At 39.6% G+C, this 24,161-nt stretch overlaps 1 protein-coding gene across 1 annotated transcript in view; it reads left to right on the top strand.

The window, feature by feature from the left end:
- LOC128645485 (interferon-inducible double-stranded RNA-dependent protein kinase activator A homolog A) overlaps positions 1-22,069 on the top strand; it is a 52,740-nt gene extending 30,671 nt beyond the window's left edge. Inside the window, exons 7-8 of the mRNA XM_053698507.1 lie at positions 16,722-16,896; positions 21,489-22,069. Coding sequence (XP_053554482.1) covers positions 16,722-16,896; positions 21,489-21,646 — 333 coding nt within the window. The 3' untranslated portion in view covers positions 21,647-22,069. The remainder of the gene's footprint in view (positions 1-16,721; positions 16,897-21,488) is intronic.
- The last annotated feature ends 2,092 nt before the right edge of the window (positions 22,070-24,161 follow it).

Here is a 24,161-nt window from a genome sequence, read left to right as displayed (position 1 = left end):
GCAATATGCTAATCATTTTATTTGTGATGCCATTTTTGATATTATCAAAATTGATGTTAGATCCATGTCTTTAGCTATATTAGCTAGAAGAGCTTTGTGGCTTAAATCTTGGAATGCTGATATGACATCTAAATCTAGATTACTATCTTTCTTTCCAAGGTAGTAATTTTATTTGGTTCTCAGTTGGATTCTATTATTTTAACTGTTACTGGGGGAAAGGGAGTTTTTCTGCCTCAGGATAAAAAACCTAAGGCTTCTAACCGTTTTCGTTCCTTTCGTCAAAATAAGGAACAAAAACTCAATCCTTCCCCCAAGGAATCGGTTTCTAATTGGAAGCCTTCCTCAAATTGGAATAAATCCAAGCCATTTAAGAAACCAAAGTCAGCCCCTAAGTCTGCATGAAGGTGCGTCCCTCATTCCAGCTCAGCTGGTAGGGGGCATATTAAGGTTTTTCAAGGATATTTGGATAAATTCTGTCCAAAATCAATGGATTCAGAGCATTGTTTCTCAAGGGTATCGAACAGGATTCAGGTAAGACCTGCTGTGAAAAGATTTTTTTTTTCTCTCGCGTATCCCAGCAAATCCAGTAAAAGCTCAGGCTTTCCTGGAGTCTTCAGGTGTAATCATGCTAGTTCCTTTTCAGGAACAAGGTTTGGGGTTTTATTCAAATCTATTCATTGTCCCAAAGAAGGAAAATTTATTCAGACCAGTTCTGGATCTGAAAATTTTGAATAGTTATGTAAGAGTAACAATTTTCAAGATGGTGACTATAAGGACTATTCTGCCTTTTTGTTCAGCAAGGACATTATATGTCCACAATAGACTTGCAGGATGCATACCTTCATATTCCGATTCATCCAGAACATTATCAGTTCCTGAGATTCTCTTTTCTAGACAAGCATTACCAATTTGTTGCTCTTCCATTTGGCCTAGCAACAGCTCTAAGAATCTTTTCAAAGGTTCTAGGTGCCCTACTCTCTGTAATCAGAGAACAGGGTATTGCAGTGTTTCCTTATTTGGACGATATCTTGGTACTAGCTCAGTCTTTACGTTCTGCAGAATCTCACACGAATCAACTAGTGTTGTTTCTTCGGAAACATGGTTGGAGGATCAATTTACCAAAAAGTTTCTTGATTCCTCAGACAAGGGTCACCTTTTTAGGCTTCCAGATAGATTCAGTGTCCATGACTCCGTCTCTAACAGACAAGAGACGTTTGAAATTGGTTGCAGCCTGCCGGCACCTTCAGTCTGTCATTCCCTTCAGTGGCTATGTGCATGGAAGTTTTAGGTCTCATGACTGCAGCATCGGACGCGATCCCCTTTGCTCGTTTTCACATGAGACCTCTACAGCTTTGTATGCTGAACCAATGGTGCAGGGATTATACAAAGATATCACAATTAATATCCTTAAATCCCAATATTCGACACTCTCTGACGTGGATAGATGACCATTGTTTAATTCAAGGAGCTTCTTTTGTTCGGCCAACCTGGACTGTGATCACAACAGATGCAAGTCTTTCAGGTTGGGGAGCTGTTTGGGGATCTCTGACAGCACAAGGGGTTTGGAAATCTCAAGAGGCGAGATTGCCAATAAATATTTTAGAACTCCGTGCAATTCTCAGAGCTTTTCAGTTTTGGCCTCTGTTAAAGAGAGATTCGTTCATTTGTTTTTAGACAGACAATATCACAACAGTGGCATATGTCAATCATCAGGGTGGGACTCTCAGTCCTCAAGTTATGAAAGAAGTATCTCGGATACTTGCTTTGGCGGAATCCAGCTCCTGTCTAATCTCTGCGGTGCATATCCCAGGTGTAGACAATTGGGAGTCAGATTATCTCAGCGGTCAGACTTTACATCCAGGGGCGTGGTCTCTCCATCCAGATGTGTTTTCTCAGATTGTTCAGATGTGGGGTCTTCCAGAGATAGATCTCCTGGCCTCTCATCTAAACAAGAAACTTCCCAGATACCTGTCCAGGGATGTTCAGGCGGAAGCTGTGGATGCGCTGATACTTCCTTGGTGTTATCATCCTGCTTACATTTTCTCGCCTCTAGTTCTCCTTCCAAGAGTGATCTCCAAAATCATCATGGAACAATTGTTTGTGTTGCTGGTGGCTCCAGCATGGCCACACAGGTTTTGGTATGCGGATCTGGTTCGGATGTCCAGTTGCTAGCCTTGGCCACTTCCGTTAAGGCCAGACCTACTGTCTCAAGGTCCGTTTTTCCATCAGGATCTCAAATCATTAAATTTGAAGGTATGTAAATTGAACGCTTAGTACTAAGTCATAGAGGTTTGTCTGACACGGTGATTAATACTATGTTACAAGCTCGTAAATCTGTCTCTAGAAAGATTTATTATAGAGTTTGGAAGACTTGCATTTCATGGTGTTGTTCTCATAAATTCTCTTGGCATTCTTTTAGAATTCCTAGAATTTTACAGTTTCTTCAGGATGGTTTGGATAAGGATTTGTCTGCATGTTCCTTGAAGGGACAAATCTCTGCTCTTTCTATTTTATTTCACAGAAAGATTGCTATACTTCCTGATATTCACTGTTCTGTACAAGCTTTAGTTTGTATTAAGCCTGTCATTAAATCAATTTCTCCTCCTTGGAGTCTTAATTTGGTTTTGAAGGCTTTACAGGCTCCTCTATTTTAGCCTATGCATTCTTTGGACATTAAACTACTTTCTTGGAAAGTGTTGTTCCTTTTGGCTATCTCTTCTGCTAGAGTTTCTGAGCTATCTGCTCATTCTTGTGAGTCTCCTTTTCTGATTTTTCATCAGGATAAGGCAGTTTTCAAGACTTCTTTTCAATTTTTACCTAAGGTTGTGAATTCTAACAACATTAGTAGAGAAATTGTTGTCCCTTCCCTGTGTCCTAATAGCTTCTGCTATTTCCTAGGCTTCTTGGTTAAAACTTTTGATTCATCAAGCATTCTACTAGATCAGTCTCCACTTCGTGGGCCTTTAAGAATGAAGCTTCAGTTGATCAGATTTGCAAAGCGGCAACTTGGTCCTCTTTGCATACATTTACTAAATTCTACCGTTTTGATGTGGTCCTCTTTGCATACATTTACTAAATTTTACCGTTTTGATGTATTTGCTTCTTCAGAAGCAGTTTTTGGTAGAAAAGTTCTTCAGGCAGCTGTTTCAGTTTTATTCTTCTGCTTTTGATTTAAGTTTTTTTCTTTCATTTATGAGAATAAACTTATTTTTTTGGGTTGATTTAAGTTTTTTTCTTTCATTTATGAGAATAAACTTATTTTTTTGGGTTGTGGATTCATTTTTTCAGTGGAAAATGGCTGTTTTTATTTTTATCCCTCCCTCTCTAGTGACTCTTGCATGGAGTTCCACATCTTGGGTATTAACCTAATCACCTTGCATAACTTTGTATCTTCTGCAAAAATACTAATGTTGCTATTTAAACCTTCCTCATTGATAAAAAATAAATAAATTGAAAACTGGTCATTTTTATTTCCCTGATGGAACAAACAGCCCTATATTTCCAACCAGTAAGTAGGTCCTTGAATTGTATCTTCTGACTGTTTTGCATTTCAGTGTAGAGCCATAGTTTGAATGGATCTTTCATTATAAGTTCTAATTTTCAAATTATGTATCCTGATTAGATTGGGAACTTTGGCTAAATTATGTTAGGATTACTCAGGATATCAGACCCTACAAGCCCCCTCAGTCTTAGAAGTGATGTTGTATTTGTGATAACTTAATTGGGCATTAGTTTGAAATAGTTAGTGGGGTTTGAGGGGCAGAAGTCCCAAGTCAAGAGAGAACACAGCTGGTCCCAAGCGGAACCTGCCGCTGATCTAATCTCATGACTCAGATGTGTGATTAGCGGTTTCCCGCTTGGGACCAGCAATGCAGGTAAAGGGGTTAATTAGGTAGCTTATAAGATAATTTCTTTCATGTAATTGGCAAGAGTCCATGAGCTAGTGACGTATCCGATATACAATCCTACCAGGAGGGGCAAAGTTTCCCAAACCTCAAAATGCCTATAAATACACCCCTCACCACACCCACAATTCAGTTTTACAAACTTTGCCTCCTATGGAGGTGGTGAAGTAAGTTTGTGCTAAGATTTCTACGTTGATATGCGCTTCTCAGCATTTTGAAGCCCGATTCCTCTCAGAGTACAGCGAATGTCAGAGGGATGTGAAGGGAGTATCGCATATTGAATGCAATGGTTTTCCTCACGGGGGATCTATTTCATAGGTTCTCCGTTATCGGTCATAGAGATTCATCTCCTACCTCCCTTTTCAGATCGACGATATACTCATATTCCATTACCTCTACTGATAACCGTTTCAGTACTGGTTTGGCTATCTGCTATATGTGGATGGGTGTCTTTTGGTAAGTATGTTTTCATTACTTAAGACACTCTCAGCTATGGTTTGGCACTTTATGTATTTACAGTATATAAAGTTCTAAATATATGTATTGTACTTATATTTGCCATGATTCAGGTTTTCAGTATATTTCCTTTTGCAGACTGTCGGTTTCATATCTGGGAAATGTTTTTTTATGAATAATTTATTCTTACCTGGGGTATAGTCTTTTTCAAATTGACTGTCTTTTAAATTTGCATGCAGAATTAGGCTCGCAAGGGTGCAAAATACCAACGTTTATTGCGTCATTCTTGGCGCGAAGTTACGTTCATTGACACAAATTCGTCATTTCTGTCGTCTTGGTTGATGCAGAGTCCTTCACAAGGTTGCGTCATCTATGACGCGAGTGTCGTTTTTGGCGCCACAAAAATCTTTTCCTTTTTTGTGCGTCATACTTGCTGCCTAATATTTTCATTATTTAAGACCCCATTTCTATTTGCCTATTGCCTTTTTCTATGTCAGAGGGCTATGCTGTTTGCATTTTTTCCCATTCCTGAAACTGCCATATAAGGAAATTGATAATTTTGCTTTATATGTTGTTTTTTTTCCTCTTACATTTGCAAGATGTCTCAATCTGATCCTGTCTCAGAAATCACTGTTGGAACCCTGCTGCCTGATAACAGTTCTTCCAAAGCGAAGTGCATTTGTTGTAAACTTGTGGAGGTTATACCTCCAGCTGTGGTTTGTAATAGTTGTCATGATAAACTTTTACATGCAGAGAATGTATCCATCAGTAGTAGTTCATTACCTGCACAAGATATACCTGTAAATTTAAGAGAATTTATTTCTGATTCTATTCAGAAGGCTTTGTCTGCCATTCTGCCTTCTAATAAACGTAAAGGTCTTTTTAAAACTTTTCATAAAGTTGATGAAATTTCAAATGACCGGCAACATACTGAATTATCCTTCTCTGTTGAGTATCTATCTGATTCAGAAGATCCTGCCTCAGATTTTGACACTGACAAATCCTCTTATTTATTTAAAATGGAATATATTCGTTCTTTGTTAAAAGAAGTGTTGATTACATTAGATATGGAGGAAACTAGTCCTCTTGATATTAAAACTAGTAAGCATTTAAATTCTGTTTATAAACCTCCTGTGGTTACTCCAGAGGTTTTTCCAGTTCCTGCTGCTATTTCTGATATGATTTCTAAGGAATGGAATAGGCCTGGTGGTACTTTTATTCCTTCAAGGTTTAAAAAATTGTATCCTTTGCCAGCAGTTAGATTGGAGTTTTGGGAAAAGATCCCCAAAGTTGATGGGGCTATCTCTACTTGCTAAACATACTACTATTCCTACGGAAGATAGTACTTCTTATAAAGATCCTTTAGATAAGAAACTTGAATCTTATCTAAGGAAAGCTTATTTATATTCAGGTCATCTTCTTAGGCCTTCAAATTCTTAGGCTGATGTTGCAGCTGCTTCAACTTTTTGGTTGGAAACTTTAGCGCAACAAGTATCTCATCATGATTTGTCTAGCATTGTTAAGTTGATTCAACATGCTAATAATTTCATTTGTGATGCCATTCTTTGATATCATCAAAATTGATGTTAAATATGTCTTTAGCTATTTTAGCTAGAAGAGCTTTGTGGCTCAAATCTTGGAATGCTGATATGACTTCTAAGTCCAGATTGCTATCTCTTTCTTTCCAAGGTAATAAATTATTTGGTTCTCGGTTGGATTCAATAATTTCTACTGTCACTGGGGGGAAGGGAGTTTTTTTGCCTCAGGATAAAAGACCTAAGGGTAAATCTAAAGCTTTTAACCGTTTTTCGTTCCTTTCGACAAAATAAGGAACAGAAACCTAATCCTTCCCCAAGGAATCTGTTTCCAATTGGATGCCTTGTTCAAATTGAAATAAATCCAAGCCATTTAAGAGATCAAAGCCACCCCCCAAGTCCGCATGAAGGTGCGGCCCTCATTCCAGCTCAGCTGGTGGGGGGCAGATTGAATCCAATGATTTTGGACCGAATTGGTCCAAACTTCTTTGAAAAATTTTAGAGTATTGTCTCACTGGGGAACGGAATAGGATTCAGAGTAAGACCGCCTATGAGAAGATTTTTTTCTCTCACTCATTCCAGCAAACCCAGTAAAGGCTCAGGCTTTCCTGAAGTGTGTTTCATACCTGGAGTTATAAGGGGTAATCATGCCAGTTCCGTTTCAGGAACAGGGTCTGGGGTTTTATTACAATCTATTCATTGTCCCAAATAAAGAAAATTCATTCAGACCAGTTGTGGATCTAAAGATTTTGAATCGATATGTAAGAGTACCAACTTTCAAAATGGTGACTATAAGGACCATTCTGCCTTTTGTTCAGCATGGGCATTATATGTCCGCAATAGACTTACAGGATGCATATCTTCATATTCCGATCCATCCGGATCACTATCAGTTCCTAAGATTCTCTTTTCTAGACAAGCATTACCAATTTGTTGCTCTTCCTTTTGGCCTAGCGACAGCTCCAAGAATCTTTTCAAAGGTTCTCGGTGCCCTACTCTCTGTAATCAGAGAGTGGGGTATTGCTGTGTTTCCTTATTTGGATGTTATCTTTACGTTCTGCTCAGTCTTTACGTTCTGCAGAATCTCACACAAATCAAGTAGTGTTTCTTCGAAGACATGGTTGGAGGATCAATTTACCAAAAAGTTCTTTGATTCCTCAGACAAAGGTAACCTTTTTAGGTTTTCAGATACATTCAGTGTCCATGACTTTGTCTCTAACAGACAAAAGACTTTGAAATTGGTTGCAGCCTATTGGAACCTTCAGTCTCAGTCATTCCTTTCAGTAGCTATGTGCCTTGAAGTTATAGGTCTCATGACTGCAGCATCGGACGCGATCTCCTCGTTTCCATATGGGACCTCTCCAGCTTTGTATGCTGAACCAATGGTGCAGGGATTATACAAGGATATCACAATTAATATCCTTAAATCCCAATGTTCGACTTTCTCTGACTTGGTGGTTAGATCACCATCGAATAATTCTAGGGGCCTCATTTGTGGACTGTGATCACAACAGATGCGAGTCTTTCAGGTTGGGGAGCTGTTTGGGGATCTCTGACAGCACGAGGGGTTTGGAAATCTCAAGAGGCGTGATTACCAATAAATATTTTGGAACTCCAGTTCTCTCTTCAACAGAGGCCAAAACTGAAGAGCCCTGAGAATCGCACGTTCATTTGTTTTCAGACAGAGAATATCACAACTGTGGCATATGTCAATCATCAGGGTGGGACTCAGTCCTCAAACTATGAAAGAAGTATCTCTGATACTTGTTTGGGCGGAATCCAGCTCCTGTCTAATTTCTGCTGTTCATATCCCAGGTATAGACAATTGGGAAGTGGATTACCTCAGTCGTCGGACTTTACATCCGGGAGAATGGTATCTCCACGCAGATGTGTTTTCTCAAGTTTTTCAGATGTGGGGGCTTCCAGAAATAGATCTGATGGCATCTCCTCTAAACAAAAAACTTCCCAGGTACCTGTCCAGGTCCAGGGATCCTCAGGCGGAAGCAGTGGTTGCATTGACACTCCCTTGGTATTATTAACCGGCTTATATTTCTCCAACATAGGTGTGTCCGGTCCACGGCGTCATCCTTACTTGTGGGATATTCACTTCCCCAACAGGAAATGGCAAAGAGCCTAGCAAAGCTGGTCACATGATCCCTCCTAGGCTCCGCCTTCCCCAGTCATTCTCTTTGCCGTTGCACAGGCAACATCTCCACAGAGTTTTTTGGTGTTTAAATGTAGTTTTTATTCTTCTATCAAGAGTTTGTTATTTTAAAATAGTGCTGGTATGTACTATTTACTCTGAAACAGAAAAGAGATGAAGATTTATGTTTACAAGAGAAAATGATTTTAGCAACCGTTACTAAAATCGATGGCTGTTTCCACACAGGACTGTTGAGAGGAATTAACTTCAGTTGGGGGAAACAGTGAGCAGACTTTGGCTGCTTGAGGTATGACACATTTCTAACAAGACTTGGTAATGCTGGAAGCTGTCATTTTCCCTATGGGATCCGGTAAGCCATTTTCTTAATTTTCAATATAAGAATAAAAGGGCTTCACAAGGGCTTTAAAGACTGGTAGACATTTTTCTGGGCCAAAACGATTACTTTATAAGCATATTTAATGGTTTATAACTTTGGAGAGTTATTTTAATCTTGGGAATTTTGTTAAAAAAACGGCAGGCACTGTATTGGACACCTTTTTCACTGGGGGCCTTTTCTAGTCATAGGCAGAGCCTCATTTTCGCGCCACTAATGCGCAGTTGTTTTTGAGAAGCAAGGCATGCAAATGCATGTGTGAGGAGCTCAGATCCACTGAAAAAGCTTATTGAAGGCGTCATTTGGTATCGTATTCCCCTCTGGGCTTGGTTGGGTCTCAGCAAAGCAGATACCAGGGACTGTATAGGGGTTAAATGTAAAAACGGCTCCGGTTCCGTTATTTTAAGAGTTAAAGCTTTCAAATTTGGTGTGCAATACTTTTAAGGCTTTATGACACTGTGGTGAAATTTTGGTGAATTTTGAACATTTCCTTCATACTTTTGCGTATATTCAGTAAAAAAGTGTGTTCAGTTTAAAATTTAAAGAGACAGTAACGGTTTTATTTTAAAACGTTTTTTGTGCTTTATCAAGTTTATGCCTATTAACATGTCTGAACTATCAGATAGACGATGTTCTGTATGTTCGGAAGCCAAGGTTCCTATCCATTTAAATATATGTGATGAATGTGACAATCAAAGTAGGGACAATGATGCCACTGATAATAATGTTGCCCAAAATGATTCCTTAAGTGAGGGGAGTAAGCATGGTACTGCATCATCTCCTTCTAGGTCTACACCAGTCTTGCCCACTCAGGAGGCCCCTAGTGCATCTAGTGCGCCAATCCTCCTTACTATGCAACAATTAACGGCTGTAATGGATAATTCTATTAAAAACATTTTAGCCAAAATGCCCACTTATCAGCGAAAGCGCGACTGCTCTGTTTTAGATACTGAAGAGCATGAGGACGCTGATGATAATGGTTCTGACATGCCCTTACACCAGTCTGAAGGGGCTAGGGAGGTTTTGTCTGAGGGAGAAATTTCAGATTCAGGAAAAATTTCTCAACAAGCTGAACCTGACGTTATTACATTTTAATTTAAATTGGAACATCTCCGCGCTCTGCTTAAGGAGGTGTTATCTACTCTGGATGATTGTGACAATTTGATCATTCCAGAGAAATTATGTATGATGGACAGGTTCCTAGAGGTCCCGGTGCCCCCCGAAGCTTTTCCTATACCCAAGCGGGTGGCGGACATTGTAAATAAAGAATGGGAAAGGCCCGGCATACCTTTTGTCCCTCCCCCTATATTTAAGAAATTATTTCCTATGGTCGACCCCAGGAAGGACTTATGGCAGACAGTCCCCAAGGTCGAGGGGGCGGTTTCTACTCTAAACAAACGCACCACTATCCCTATAGACAATAGTTGTGCTTTCAAAGATCCTATGAATAAAAAATTAGAGGGTTTGCTTAAAAAGATGTTTGTTCAGCAAGGTTACCTTCTACAACCAATTTCATGCATTGTTCCTGTCACTACAGCAGCGTGTTTCTGGTTCGAAGAACTAGAAAAGTCGCTCAATCAAGCATCTTCTTATGAGGAGGTTATGGACAGAGTTCAAGCACTTAAGTTGGCTAACTCTTTTACCTTAGACGCCACTTTGCAGTTAGCTAGATTAGCGGCGAAAAATTCAGGTTTTGCTATTGTGGCGCGCAGAGCGCTTTGGCTGAAGTCTTGGTCAGCGGATGTGTCCTCCAAGAACAGATTGCTTAACATCCCTTTCAAGGGTAAAACGCTGTTTGGCCCTGACTTGAAAGAGATTATTTCAGACATCACTGGGGGAAAGGGCCACGCCCTTCCTCAGGATAGGTCTTTTAAGGCTAAAAATAAAACAAATTTTCGTCCCTTTCGCAGAAACGGACCAGCCTCAAATTCTACATCCTCTAAGCAAGAGGGTAATTCTTCTCAAACCAAGCCAGCCTGGAGACCGATGCAAGGCTGGAACAAAGGTAAGCAGGCCAAGAAGCCCGCTACCGCTACCAAGACAGCATGAGATGCTGGCACCCGATCCGGGACCGGATCTGGTGGGGGGCAGACTCTCTCTCTTCGCTCAGGCTTGGGCAAGAGATGTTCAGGATCCTTGGGCGCTAGAAATAGTTTCTCAAGGTTATCTCCTGGAATTCAAGGAACTACCCCCAAGGGGAAGGTTCCACAGGTCTCAATTGTCTTCAGACCAAATAAAAAGACAGGCATTCTTACATTGTGTAGAAGACCTGTTAAAAATGGGAGTGATTCATCCTGTTCCATTAGGAGAACAAGGGATGGGGTTTTACTCCAATCTGTTCATAGTTCCCAAAAAAGAGGGAACATTCAGGCCAATTTTGGATCTCAAGATCCTAAACAAATTTCTCAAGGTCCCATCGTTCAAGATGGAAACCATTCGGACAATTCTTCCTACCATCCAGGAAGGTCAATTCATGACCACGGTGGATTTAAAGGATGCGTATCTACATATTCCTATCCACAAGGAACATCATCGGTTCCTAAGATTCGCCTTTCTGGACAAGCATTACCAGTTTGTGGCACTTCCATTCGGACTAGCCACTGCTCCAAGAATTTTCACAAAGGTACTAGGGTCCCTTCTAGTGGTGCTAAGGCCAAGGGGCATTGCAGTAGTACCCTACTTGGACGACATACTGATTCAAGCGTCGTCTCTGCCACAAGCAAAGGCTCATACGGACATTGTCCTAGCCTTTCTCAGATCTCACGGGTGGAAAGTGAACGTAGAAAAAAGTTCTCTATTCCCGTCAACAAGAGTTCCCTTCTTGGGAACAATAATAGACTCCTTGGAAATGAAGATTTTTCTGACAGAAGCCAGAAAATCAAAACTTCTAAGCTCTTGTCAAGTACTTCATTCTGTTCTTCTTCCTTCCATAGCGCAGTGCATGGAAGTAATAGGTTTGATGGTTGCGGCAATGGACATAGTTCCTTTTGCGCGAATTCATCTAAGACCATTACAACTGTGCATGCTCAGACAGTGGAATGGGGATTATACAGATTTGTCCCCGACGATCCAAGTAGATCAGAGGACCAGAGATTCACTCCGTTGGTGGCTGACCCTGGACAACCTGTCCCAAGGGATGAGCTTCAGAAGACCAGAGTGGGTCATTGTAACGACCGACGCCAGCCTGGTGGGCTGGGGCGCGGTCTGGAAACACCTGAAAGCTCAGGGTCTATGGTCTCGGGAAGAATCTCTTCTCCCGATAAACATTCTGGAACTGAGAGCGATATTCAATGCTCTCAAGGCTTGGCCTCAACTAGCAAAGGCCAAATTCATAAGGTTTCAATCAGACAACATGACGACTGTTGCATATATCAACCATCAGGGGGGAACAAGGAGTTCCCTGGCGATGGAAGAAGTGACCAAAGTAATTCAATGGGCGGAGCTTCACTCCTGCCACTTGTCTGCAATCCACATCCCAGGAGTGGAAAATTGGGAAGCGGATTTTCTGAGTCGTCAGACATTTCATCCGGGGGAGTGGGAACTCCATCCGGAAATCTTTGCCCAAATAACTCAATTATGGGGCATTCCAGACATGGATCTGATGGCGTCTCGTCAGAACTTCAAGGTTCCTTGCTACGGGTCCAGATCCAGGGATCCCAAGGCGACTCTAGTAGATGCACTTGTAGCGCCCTGGACCTTCAACCTAGCTTATATGTTCCCACCGTTTCCTCTCATTCCCAGGCTGGTAGCCAGGATCAATCAGGAGAGGGCTTCGGTGATCTTGATAGCTCCTGCGTGGCCACGCAGAACTTGGTATGCAGACCTGGTGAATATGTCATCGGCTCCACCATGGAAGCTACCTTTGAGACGGGACCTTCTTGTTCAAGGTCCGTTCGAACATCCGAATCTGGCATCACTCCAACTGACTGCTTGGAGATTGAACGCTTGATTTTATCAAAGCGTGGGTTCTCAGATTCTGTCGTTGATACTCTTATTCAGGCTAGAAAGCCTGTAACTAGAAAAATTTACCATAAAGTATGGAAAAAATATATCTGTTGGTGCGAATCGAAAGGATTCCCATGGAACAGGGTAAAAATTCCTAAGATTCTATCCTTTCTACAAGAGGGTTTGGAGAAAGGATTATCTGCAAGTTCTTTGAAGGGACAGATTTCTGCTTTATCTGTTTTGCTTCACAAGAAGCTGGCGGCTGTGCCAGATGTTCAGGCTTTTGTTCAGGCTCTGGTTAGAATCAAGCCTGTTTACGAACCTTTGACTCCTCCTTGGAGTCTCAATTTAGTTCTTTCAGTTCTTCAAGGGGTTCCGTTTGAACCCTTACATTCCGTAGATATTAAGTTATTATCTTGGAAAGTTTTGTTTTTGGTTGCAATTTCTTCTGCTAGAAGAGTTTCAGAGTTATCTGCTCTGCAGTGTTCTCCTCCTTATCTGGTGTTCCATGCAGATAAGGTGGTTTTGCGTACTAAACCTGGTTTTCTTCCGAAAGTTGTTTCTAACAAAAATATTAACCAGGAGATAGTTGTGCCTTCTTTGTGTCCGAATCCAGTTTCAAAGAAGGAACGTTTGTTGCACAATTTGGATGTAGTTCGTGCTCTAAAGTTCTATTTAGAGGCTACAAAGGATTTCAGACAAACATCTTCCTTGTTTGTTGTTTATTCTGGTAAAAGGAGAGGTCAAAAAGCAACTTCTACCTCTCTCTCTTTTTGGCTTAAAAGCATCATCAGATTGGCTTATGAGACTGCCGGACGGCAGCCTCCTGAAGGAATCACAGCTCATTCCACTAGGGCTGTGGCTTCCACATGGGCCTTCAAGAACGAGGCTTCTGTTGATCAGATATGTAAGGCAGCGACTTGGTCTTCACTGCACACTTTTACCAAATTTTACAAATTTGATACTTTTGCTTCTTCTGAGGCTATTTTTGGGAGAAAGGTTTTGCAAGCCGTGGTGCCTTCCATCTAGGTGACCTGATTTGCTCCCTCCCATCATCCGTGTCCTAAAGCTTTGGTATTGGTTCCCACAAGTAAGGATGACGCCGTGGACCGGACACACCTATGTTGGAGAAAAAAGAATTTATGCTTACCAGATAAATTACTTTCTCCAACGGTGTGTCCGGTCCACGGCCCGCCCTGGTTTTTTAATCAGGTCTGATGATTTATTTTCTCTAACTACAGTCACCACGGTATCATATGATTTCTCCTATGCAAATATTCCTCCTTTACGTCGGTCGAATGACTGGGGAAGGCGGAGCCTAGGAGGGATCATGTGACCAGCTTTGCTGGGCTCTTTGCCATTTCCTGTTGGGGAAGAGAATATCCCACAAGTAAGGATGACGCCGTGGACCGGACACACCGTTGGAGAAAGTAATTTATCAGGTAAACATAAATTCTGTTTTTCCCGCCTCTAGTTCTTCTTCCAAGAGTGATCTCCAAAATCATCATGGAGCAATCGTTTGTGCTGCTGGTGGCTCCAGCATGGCCTCACAGGTTTTGGTATGCGGATCTTGTTCGGATGTCCAGTTGCCAACCATGTCCACTTCCATTTAGGCCAGACTTTCTATCTCAAGGTCCGTTTTTCCATCAGGATCTCAAATCAATAAATTTGAAGGTATGGAAATTGAACGCTTAGTGCTTAGTCATAGAGGTTTCTCTGACTCAGTGATTAATACTATGTTGCAGGCTCGTAAATCCGTTTTATTAACAAGTTTGGAAGACTTACATTTCATGGTGTTCTTCTCATAAATTCTCTTGGCATTCTTTTAGAATTCCTAGAATTTTAGTGTTTCTTCAGGATGGTTTGGATAAGGGTTTGTCTGCAAGTTCCTTGAAAGGACAAATCTCTGCTCTTTCTGTTTTATTCCACAGAAAGATTGCTAAACTTCCTGATATTCATTGTTTTGTGCAGGCTTTGGTTCTTATCAAGCCTGTCATTAAATCAATCTCTCCTCCTTGGAGTCTTAATTTGTTTTTTAAGGCTTTACATGCTCCTCCATTTGAGCCTATGCATTCTTTTGGACATTAAACTACCTTCTTGGAAAGTGTTGTTTCTTTTGGCCATCTTTTCTGCTAGAAGAGTTTCTGAATTATCTGCTCTCTCTTGTGAATCTCCTTTTCTGATTTTTCATCAGGATAAGGCAGTTTTGCGGACTTCATTTAAATTCTTACCTAAGGTTGTGAATTCTAACAACATTAATAGAGACATTGTTGTTCCTTCCTTGTGACCTAATGCTTAGAATTCTTTGGAGAGATCTTTACATTCTTTGGATGTGGTGAGAGCTCAGAAATATTATGTTGAAGCTACTAAAGATTTCAGGAAGACTTCTAGTCTATTTATCTTTTCTGGTTCCAGGAAAGGTCAGAAGGCTTCTGCCGTTTCCTTGGCCTCGTGGTTAAAACTTTTGATTCATCAAGTCTATTTGGAGTCGGGTCAAGCCCCGCCTCAGAGAATTACCGCTCATTCTACTAGATCAGTTTCCACTTCGTGGGCTTTTAAGAATGAAGCGTCAGTTGATCAGATTTGCAATGCAGCAACTTGGTCTTCTTTGCATACATTTACTAAATTCTACCATTTTGATGTATTTGCTTCTTCTGAAGCAGTTTTTGGTAGAAAAGTTCTTCAGGCAGATTTTTCAGTTTGATTTTTCTGCTTTTGATTTAAGTTTTTTCCTCTCATTTATGAGAATTAACTTATATTTTGGGTTGTGGATTAATTTTTTCAGCGGTAAATGGCTGTTTTTATTTTTATCCCTCCCTCTCTAGTGACTCTTGCGTGGAGTTCCACATCTTGGGTATTGCTATCCCATACGTCACTAGCTCATGGACTCTTGCCAATTACATGAAAGAAAAGATCATTTATGTAAGAACTTACCTGATAAATTCATTTATTTCATATTGGCAAGAGTCCATGAGGCCCACCCCCTTTTGTATGGTGGTTATGATTTTATTTTGTATAAAGCACAATTATTTCCAAATTCCTTTGATGCTTTTTACTCCTTTCTTTATCACCCCACTTCTTGGCTATTCGTTAAACTGAATTTTGGGTGCGGTGAGGGGTGTATTTTATAGGCATTTTGAGGTTTGGGAAACTCCTGGTAGGATTGTATATCCCATACGTCACTAGCTCATGGACTCTTACCAATATGAAAGAAATGAATTTATCAGGTAAGTTCTTACATAAATTATGTTTTTAGCTTTAGTGTAGAGATTACCCTCCGACCTGATACTTTTCACCCCCTGATCCATCCCAAACAGCTCTCTTCCCTCCACATTTTCTGCAGTGTAGGATCCCCCCCCCTCTAACTAGTGCCGCCATATATATATATATATATATATATATATATATATATATATATATATATATATATATATATATATATATATAATGTGTGTATCGTTCCCGAAGCATCTGATCGATGTTGGAGGAAATGCTCAGAGGAGGGTACTCCGTTTCATATATGGTGGACATGTCCTCTAATAGGCCAATTTTGGCAGGATATCAATCGATTTAATTTCTAAACAGTGATATTACCTTGGACCCCATTATCTACTTATTTCATGTCACTCCCAAGCTCCCCTTTACACACTACACCACACTTTTTCGCCTGGCTATAAGTAGCGCCAAACAGATAATACCCAGGCTTTGGAAGTCCGACAAGATTCCTACCCTACACATGTGGATAGAGCAAATGAAGCAAAACCTAGCCCTAGAGAGATATTGCTACTACATCAATGGTAAACTAGATTACTATGCTGAACTGCTGTTCCTTTGGGAATCGGGTCTCCCAGCGGGATAGGCTTGATGATACATACCTACACACACTAAGATTGCAACATCTACCATCTATATCCTTTCCCCTCGCCCCCTCCCAATAATCTCCCTATAGTTTTTTTCTGTTTGAGAGACAAAGCTGTATCTCTCCACAATTGCTGCTTGGGATGATCATATAGTTCTACAGGTGTTCGAGACTAAGAATATGGGTACTCGATTTTGTGATCCATACCATAGAAGGGGCAGAAATTTAGGGTCACTCGCAGAAACTTTATCTTATTTTAGGAAAATGTATTTCACATTGCACTGTATCTTTTAAAGCTGTGAACTGTTTGCTAATATATTGTATTGTTTTCAAAAATAAAAGATTGAACATGAATATATATATATATATTCATATTCTATCTCCGCATGACATATATACATCCTATAGGCGCAAGGGGTTAATGTAAATGGCGAGATGGGCAAAACAGTTAGAATGTTTAAGTTACTGGTTGTTTTGCTTTTAGGAAAAGTTGATTGGAAACAACCTTGGGTGCACATGGGATCATCTTAAAAATTCAACTGGAGAGAAAATAAGTTTGCTAAAAAGAAGCCCACTCAGTATTCCCAACACGGACTATGTCAAAATGCTTGGTGAAGTAGCAGAGGAGCAAAAATTTAATGTTAAATACTTGGATATAGGTAAGTGTGGAGCAAGACCACTCAAATTTTTTTTTTTTTTTTTTTTTTAAATGTAAAATTTTTTTTTTTTTTTTTAAATGCATCAAATATGGCTCCCTAATTTTGTTGCTCATACATACACAGGGATGCAGAAGCATTTAGGATCCCACAAGCTAAGCTCTCTTTGTGACTTCTACTTTATTTTTCAATTTTACTGATTGTGTAATATGCATTTCAAAAGAGCCATGCAGTGGTGGCTGAATGGTCTTATTTTGGCAGCTTGTGTGTGTTCCATTTTGGCGCTTAGTTATTAGATATTTACACGCACTATAATTTATTTGGTTCTTGCTTTGATGCATTCAGCACACTTACTCAGCTGTGGAGATGCTGATGGCAACCATCTGCCTTACAAAGCCCAGGTAGCACAAAAAGTTCTAATGATACATATAAGAATAGGCCCAACAAGTCAGCCCATATTTCCTATAAATGTAAACTTTGAATGTGGGACAAGCATAAGGCTATTCTACAAACACTTATCACCAGTTCCCAGCAGTGAAGGATTTTTACATATTCTTTTTCAATGAATACCATTCGAACAAAAGTACAATTTGTAATTAAAAGTGAATTTAAACAGATCTTAAAAGTACATGCTCTGAACTATGCAACTTTAATTGATACTTTTCTCTCACTTTTAGGGTGCATTCTACCCATGTTTTTTGTGTCCAGACCAAGGCAATACAGTTAATGAATTAAATTGTTGTGTGAAATAGTGCCAGATGCTTAGCTTAGATCTAGACAAGCTAAATTAGTTAGATCTTATTGCTGATTTGTTAATCTTTATCATTTTATAGAATTGAAATAACTACTTGACTACCATGTCATAAAGTTTACGTTGTGTTTAGTGTATGTGTGGCCACTGCATATATGAAAGCATTGCTAAGCTCCATAAAACCTAGTGCATGACCAGGGGTGGTAGAATTTGTTACAAGCATCCTCACTCTTACTAATACTGGGTGTTCTGGAGGGGACACGGGTCAAAATTAATATATAGATGAAATCCAGAACATTTTGGAAAAGTAAATCTTAATTGAAGGTTTACATGATTTTCAAGTAAGTGCATGTTTTTTTTTTAGGGAGGCTTAAAGGGACACTAAACCCAATTTTTTTTCCTTTTATGATTCAGATAGAGCATGCAATTTTTAAGAAACTTTGTCATTTACTCCTATTATCAAATTTTCTTTGTTCTGTTGCTATCTTTATTTGAAAAGTGGAAATGTAAACCTTAGGAGTTGACCCATTTTAGGTTCAGCACCCTGGATGGCGCTTGCTCATTGGTGGCTACATTTAAAGATAGCAAGAGAACAAAGAAAAAATGATAATAGGAGTAAATTAGAATGTTGCCTAAAATTCCATGCTCTATCTGAATCATTAAAGAAAAAAAAAATTGGGTTTAGTATCCCTTTAAGATGAACCTATGACTTTTCTCTGTTTGTCCCAGAAACTTTAGCACATGCTCCTACTTTTAAAACAGGTTTGTTTTCAGTTCCTTAAAAAGGTTGCTTATGTTGCTTTATGCAATGTCATATGCTTAAAGGGGAGATGTTCTTTCAGAATGCTCACTAAAATGATCCTGTCCATGAAGCTTTACATTTGGTAGAAACCATGTCTTAACTAGAGGTTGATTATTTTCTTCTTTTTTTGATGGCTGTAAGGCTTTAAAGCTTTTAGCTAACAAAAGAAAAAGACTAATCTGTATAGTTTTGCTGCATGTTTAAACCTTTTAATTGTTCCTCAGTTAAGAGCTGTTTATAAAAGTATTACTGGTGTTTGAAATCCAAAACCAGGAGACATTGGTAGATTTCACCTTTGATAAAAAAAGGAGTAATGCTTTTCTTGAAGCCGAATTGTAGAATGTGTTCAGTGGCAGGAAGAGGGGCTATGTGTTTTATGGCCCTGATCTAAGATTAATATATACTATCTTCCTGAAAAAAATAAGACCATCATACATTTTATTATCCACAGTTCTGGCTACATGATATCTCTAACCTCAAATTTAGATCTGCCGTAAGTATTTGAGCTAATAACAGGGCTTTAGAGTCCAGTTTGCCTAGCCTTCACAAGTAAACTTGATTTTGGACTAGTGCGTCCTGGAGACTCCCCATAAAGGGACAGTCTAGTCCAACAAACTTTCATGATTCAGTCAGGGCATGTAATTTTAAACAATTTTCCAATTTACTTTTATCACCAATTTTGCTTTGTTCTCTTGGTATTAGTTTAAAGCTAAACCTAGGAGGTTTATATGCTAATTTTAGACCTTGAAGGCCGCTTCTAATCTGAATGCATTTTGACAGTGTTTTCACAACTAGAGGGTGTTAGTGCTGACTCCTAAGTAACCCCACGCGCGTGAGTACACTTATCTATGTGACACACATAAATTGGCTAAAATGCAAGTCTGTCAAAAGAACTGAAATAAGGGGGCAGTTTGCAGAGGCTTTGATACAAGGTAATCGGAGGTAAAAAGTGTATTCATATAACTGTTGGTTATGCAAAACTAGGGAATGGGTAATAAAGGGATTATCTTTTAAAACCATAAACATTCTGATGTAGACTGTCCCTTTAAAGAAAGTTTACAGGGATACTAAACCCAATTTTTTTTCTTTAATGATTCAGATATAACATGCAATATTAAGCAACTTTCTAATTTACTCCTATTCATTTTTCTTCATTCTCTTGCCATCTTTATTTAAAAAGTATTATTTAAAAATGTAAAGCTCAGGAGCCGGCCATTTTTTGTTTAAGAACCTAGGTTACGCTTGCTTTATTGGTGGCTAAATGAGATTAATGCATTTAGCTTTTGTTGAGGAAGGTTCTCAGAATTAGCATATAGGCTCACCAAATCGGACATGGGTATTCTAGGAAATAAAGTATTTTTTTCCAAACACTAGTGGTAGATCCAATCACAACAGTCCATTTATCAGCATAAGTTCCTCTTAAAAGTTCCATAAAAATACTGGCAACTGGATCTCTAAGTGAATTGTGTAATTATCCACTTCCTTACACTCATCTCCTATTCCATTAATCAAGATGCTGAGATATTTACTCAGGGGATTGTAGGGAGCTCTAAATAGTTTCCTGAAGAAAGAATGTCCATAAAGGTAAATTGATGCAGCATATCTGTAAAAAGCCGACGAGAAATTATCACCTGAACATCTCTATGTGAAAAGAAGATATTTCACCTCAAAATTTACTCAGTAGCCATGTCCCATTGTAAAGGGACTTTAAGCAGTCAATCAAGATGCTAGTGCTGGGAGTTGCATGTGAGCGTGCATCAGTCATGTGTGGGCACAGTTATGTTATTTCCCTCCTCAGTTTAAGGAAGTGTACTACGAAATCTCATGAGATTTCATTGAATTCATGAGATCACATTGAAGCAAAGTGTGACCTCAGCACTTAAGCTGATTTATTTTTTTCTGACATGCAACTGACGGTAGCTGAAGGGTTACTGTTCACAGAGCACTTTTGTGAGTTGAAGTTTTGAGGTAAAATATCTTTTTTACATAAAGATGTTCATGTAAATTTTTCTTGTCAGTTTTTTACAGTTGTGCTGCATCACTTTCAAGTGATTTAGCAAGTGGGTATTATATCCCTTTAATATAGCTACAGTCTTCATTCCTTTTCCAGTTGCAGTTAACATTTAAGGCTCAAAAGCTGACCGGCAGATTGAAGAATTTTGTTTGCTGTGCTCTGTTGAATTCAGAAAAAATGACTGATTTAATTTATAGTTGATGTGTTTTTATACGTGGAAACTAGAACACACACACACACATTAGATAGCAAAAGATATCCTAGATCCATGCAATTTTATGCATGATGGTTTCCTGCGAAACTATTACTGCATAAAAGGTGATGTGACTATGGGTTGATTGTGCCTTGATATTTTAGTTTTACATACATTGACAAGTATTGGGCCTTCACATAAGACTATCTCTCTCGCTGTCGCTATCATCTCTATCCTCTCTCTCTCTGCCTTTAGTTTTGCATCTGATGCGACTGTATTTGATCCTTTTGAGGCCATTCTTTCGAAACACTAGTAGATGCCTTTTACTAACCCTCCCTGTTTATGTATGCTTTTAGACATTTTTGAATTTATAAACTGTGTTGCCTTTGAAGCAGGCATACCCATAATGTAATAAGTGAGGGGGGGTGGGGAGTAGAAAAAATAAAATTTATATGAAGCGGCTAATTTTCTTTCATGATTTACGTAGTGTAACTTTAAGTTGTTTTTTTTTTTTCTTCAAATTGACTTGCTCTCTTGGTATCATTTAGTTGAAAAGCATGTTGGTTAAATTCTTGTAAATTTATGGGGGTTTTTGTGTGTAGACAAGCTAAATAAGTACAATGTTCTGGCATTCCAGCATGAATTTGATGCAATACATCGTTCAGTAAGTTGTTGATAGTTGAATAAGGTACATATTAAAACATGCCTGTACCCTGAATGTTATAAGTTGTTTGCTTTCATTTAGGTCATTTTGCATGGGTACTCGATTATTACTAGCTATTGTCCACATATATTTTTATACTGTATTAAGTCTTTTTGCTTCTGTATTTTTCAGAGGAACTGAGCGTTAATGGACAATACCAGTGTCTTGCTGAATTATCTTCAAATCCTGTTACTGTCTGTCATGGGACTGGGATCTCTTGTGGTAATGCTCACAATGATGCTGCTCATAATGCACTTCAGTATTTAAAAGTTGTGGCAGGTCGGAATTAAAGTATGAATTTACTATTCTCGCCAAAAAGAATGACTTATACTGTTATCGAAAATGAAATAACCACGGGTTCTGATTTGGGATTTCTCTGTTGAACTTGCTTCAAACTTTGACTCCCGAAAACACCTAAAAATTGGAAGGAAAATGTTGTGTTTTTTGTTGTTGTTGTTTTTTCCCTTTTTTTTGTTTTTTGTTGTTGAAAATTTAGTGAGAAAATACTTTGACATGACACATCAAATTTAATAATTTTTTTTTTTATCAAGGGCTCAATAATACTCTTGGGGGAAAAAATCTTTATTAAAAAAAAAAAATAATTCATGAATTTTACATCTTTTTGGAAATGGTTTGTACTTGGATTTTGTTTTTAAATTTTATTTTAATGCTTATGTATCTTAGTTAAATAAACTGAAAACTGGTTTGCTTTTTGATGTTTCTTTGTATTTTATTTCATGGTTAGCTGCATTTGTATAACAAGACCTCCCTTTTTCTTTGTTTCTAAAAAGAGAAGTAAACTAATGTTCATGACATTTAGGGACAAAAAAGGTGATATATCTTGGCTTTCTCTGGCTAATAATTAGGTATGTGCATTTTGGATCATTTGTGATGATCCGAATGTGGAAGAAGGCAGCAGCTTGCGACATTCAGCTCTTCTCGGATCCATATTTCTTGTGAAAGTGCAACACATTAAGATCTGAATTTGAATAGGTCTGTGTGAAGACCTTTCTCAAAAAGATCTGAATGCTGCTAGTAGCCGACACCTTCCGCATTCGGGATCATCACATATGATCCCTATGCACATGCCTACTAATAATCACCGATAAGAACCCTTCAACTATGGAGGATGGACAGAACTGACCATTCACCAGGTTTGATTTGGTTTGATTCATGATTTAAATCACAATTTAAATCATTAGTTGATAAGACTTAGTCATCCCCCAGTTATTATTTTCCTTTCATCACAGGAGGTTGGCAGAGAAGTGTCGGAAGATTGGAGTAGTCTCTTATGGACGGTAGTACTCTTGGAAATGGGACTGGAGTTTTAAGTAGTTCTGTCAGCCTCTCAGTGTGAACATGGATGAAAGTCCAGAGATGCAGGGCGAGTCTTTCTGTGAAACCATCCCGACTCATGATTAACCGCTCCTTAAGCAATCGGCGTTGACGAGTTTCGCTGCCTGCTTTATACACTTAAGTCCATGTCAGGAGCGATGCTACTAACCTGTCACACTTGAAGTGCCGTCTTCCTGTTCCACGGCATATATTCTGGTATACACATATAATGCAAGAAGACAGGGTCACAGTGTGTCTTTTATCCGTATAGAATCAAGGGTGAATATCCCTGGACATGGGATTATTGAACAGGGGGGTTTTATACATACTATCTTTATTGTGTTTGCTAGAGCCTCATCTCACATATGACGCAGCATCAATGTGTAAAAAGTCAGGTGAAGAGCGAAGCAGCCTCTTTTGGCGCGTTTTCTCTCTAGTGCAGGGGTGGTCCTGAATGCCACTCCATGTGACCGGGTGTGTCCTCTTCAACTTCCTCTTTCCTGATCGGCATTTGCTGGAGACATAACGGTTTCCCTGTGTCCGGGCCATAGGAGGTGATGAGTGCCCCTGCCATTGGTGGATAAAGGTGCTATTTATGTTATCTAGTCAGCATTAAAGCGCAAGCTATGGAGGACTCTTATATGTTAGAGGATACTCCCTCTTTAATTAAAAATCATACTTGTGTTTATTGTGAGGAGGTCCAGGTTGATCCGCCTGTTCAACTATGCTCCACATGCTTAGATAAAATTGCAATATCTAAAAAGAATAAGATATTTCGTACTACTCAGCCGTCCACCTCTGAGGGTTCTCTGTCCCGGAAGGTGTGTTCCCTACATTAATCTCAGATTACACATGTAGCCCCCCCAAGGTCCTACTGATCCTCCCTTGGGAGGGGCCGCATGGCCGCCAGATTTCGCTGCCCAGTTGCAAGAAGCGGTTTCTGCGGCCTTCCATGCCCTACCACGCCCTGCGAAGCGCAAGCAAAGGGAAAGACACAGCTTTCCGTCCCAGGGGTCATCTACTCTGTTGGAGGTCTCTGAGAGATTATCCGATGACGCCTCTGACTCATTGGAGGGTGCTCTCTCTGGGACGGTATCGGCGTCTTCTAAACCTTGCTACGGAGGAGCCTGATTTTAAATTTGCGCTTTTTACTGAAAGAAGTCCTTGCTACATTGGAGGTCCGGGAACCGAAACTTCCAGAGGAACTTTCAATCCCTAAGCTAGATAGGGTTTACGAGGACAGGGTGGTGCTTCAGATCTTCCCAGTTCCTGTGAAGATGGCTACTATTAAGAATGAGTGAGAGAAACTTGGCTCGTCCTTTTCTCCGTCTACCTCTTTTTTAAAAAAAAAGCTGTTCTCTGTTCTGGACTCTCAGCTTGAGCTATGGGGGGCCATCCCTAAGGTGGATGGAGCTATCTCCATGCTTGCTAAGCGCACGACTATTCCACTCGAGGATAGTTTGCCGTTCA

Source organism: Bombina bombina, chromosome 1, assembly GCF_027579735.1.
Source record: "Bombina bombina isolate aBomBom1 chromosome 1, aBomBom1.pri, whole genome shotgun sequence".
In the NCBI taxonomy this organism is placed as follows: Eukaryota; Metazoa; Chordata; class Amphibia; order Anura; family Bombinatoridae; genus Bombina; species Bombina bombina.
The sequence above is the reverse complement of the archived record's forward strand: the minus strand, read 5'-3'. Positions and strand labels throughout refer to the sequence as shown.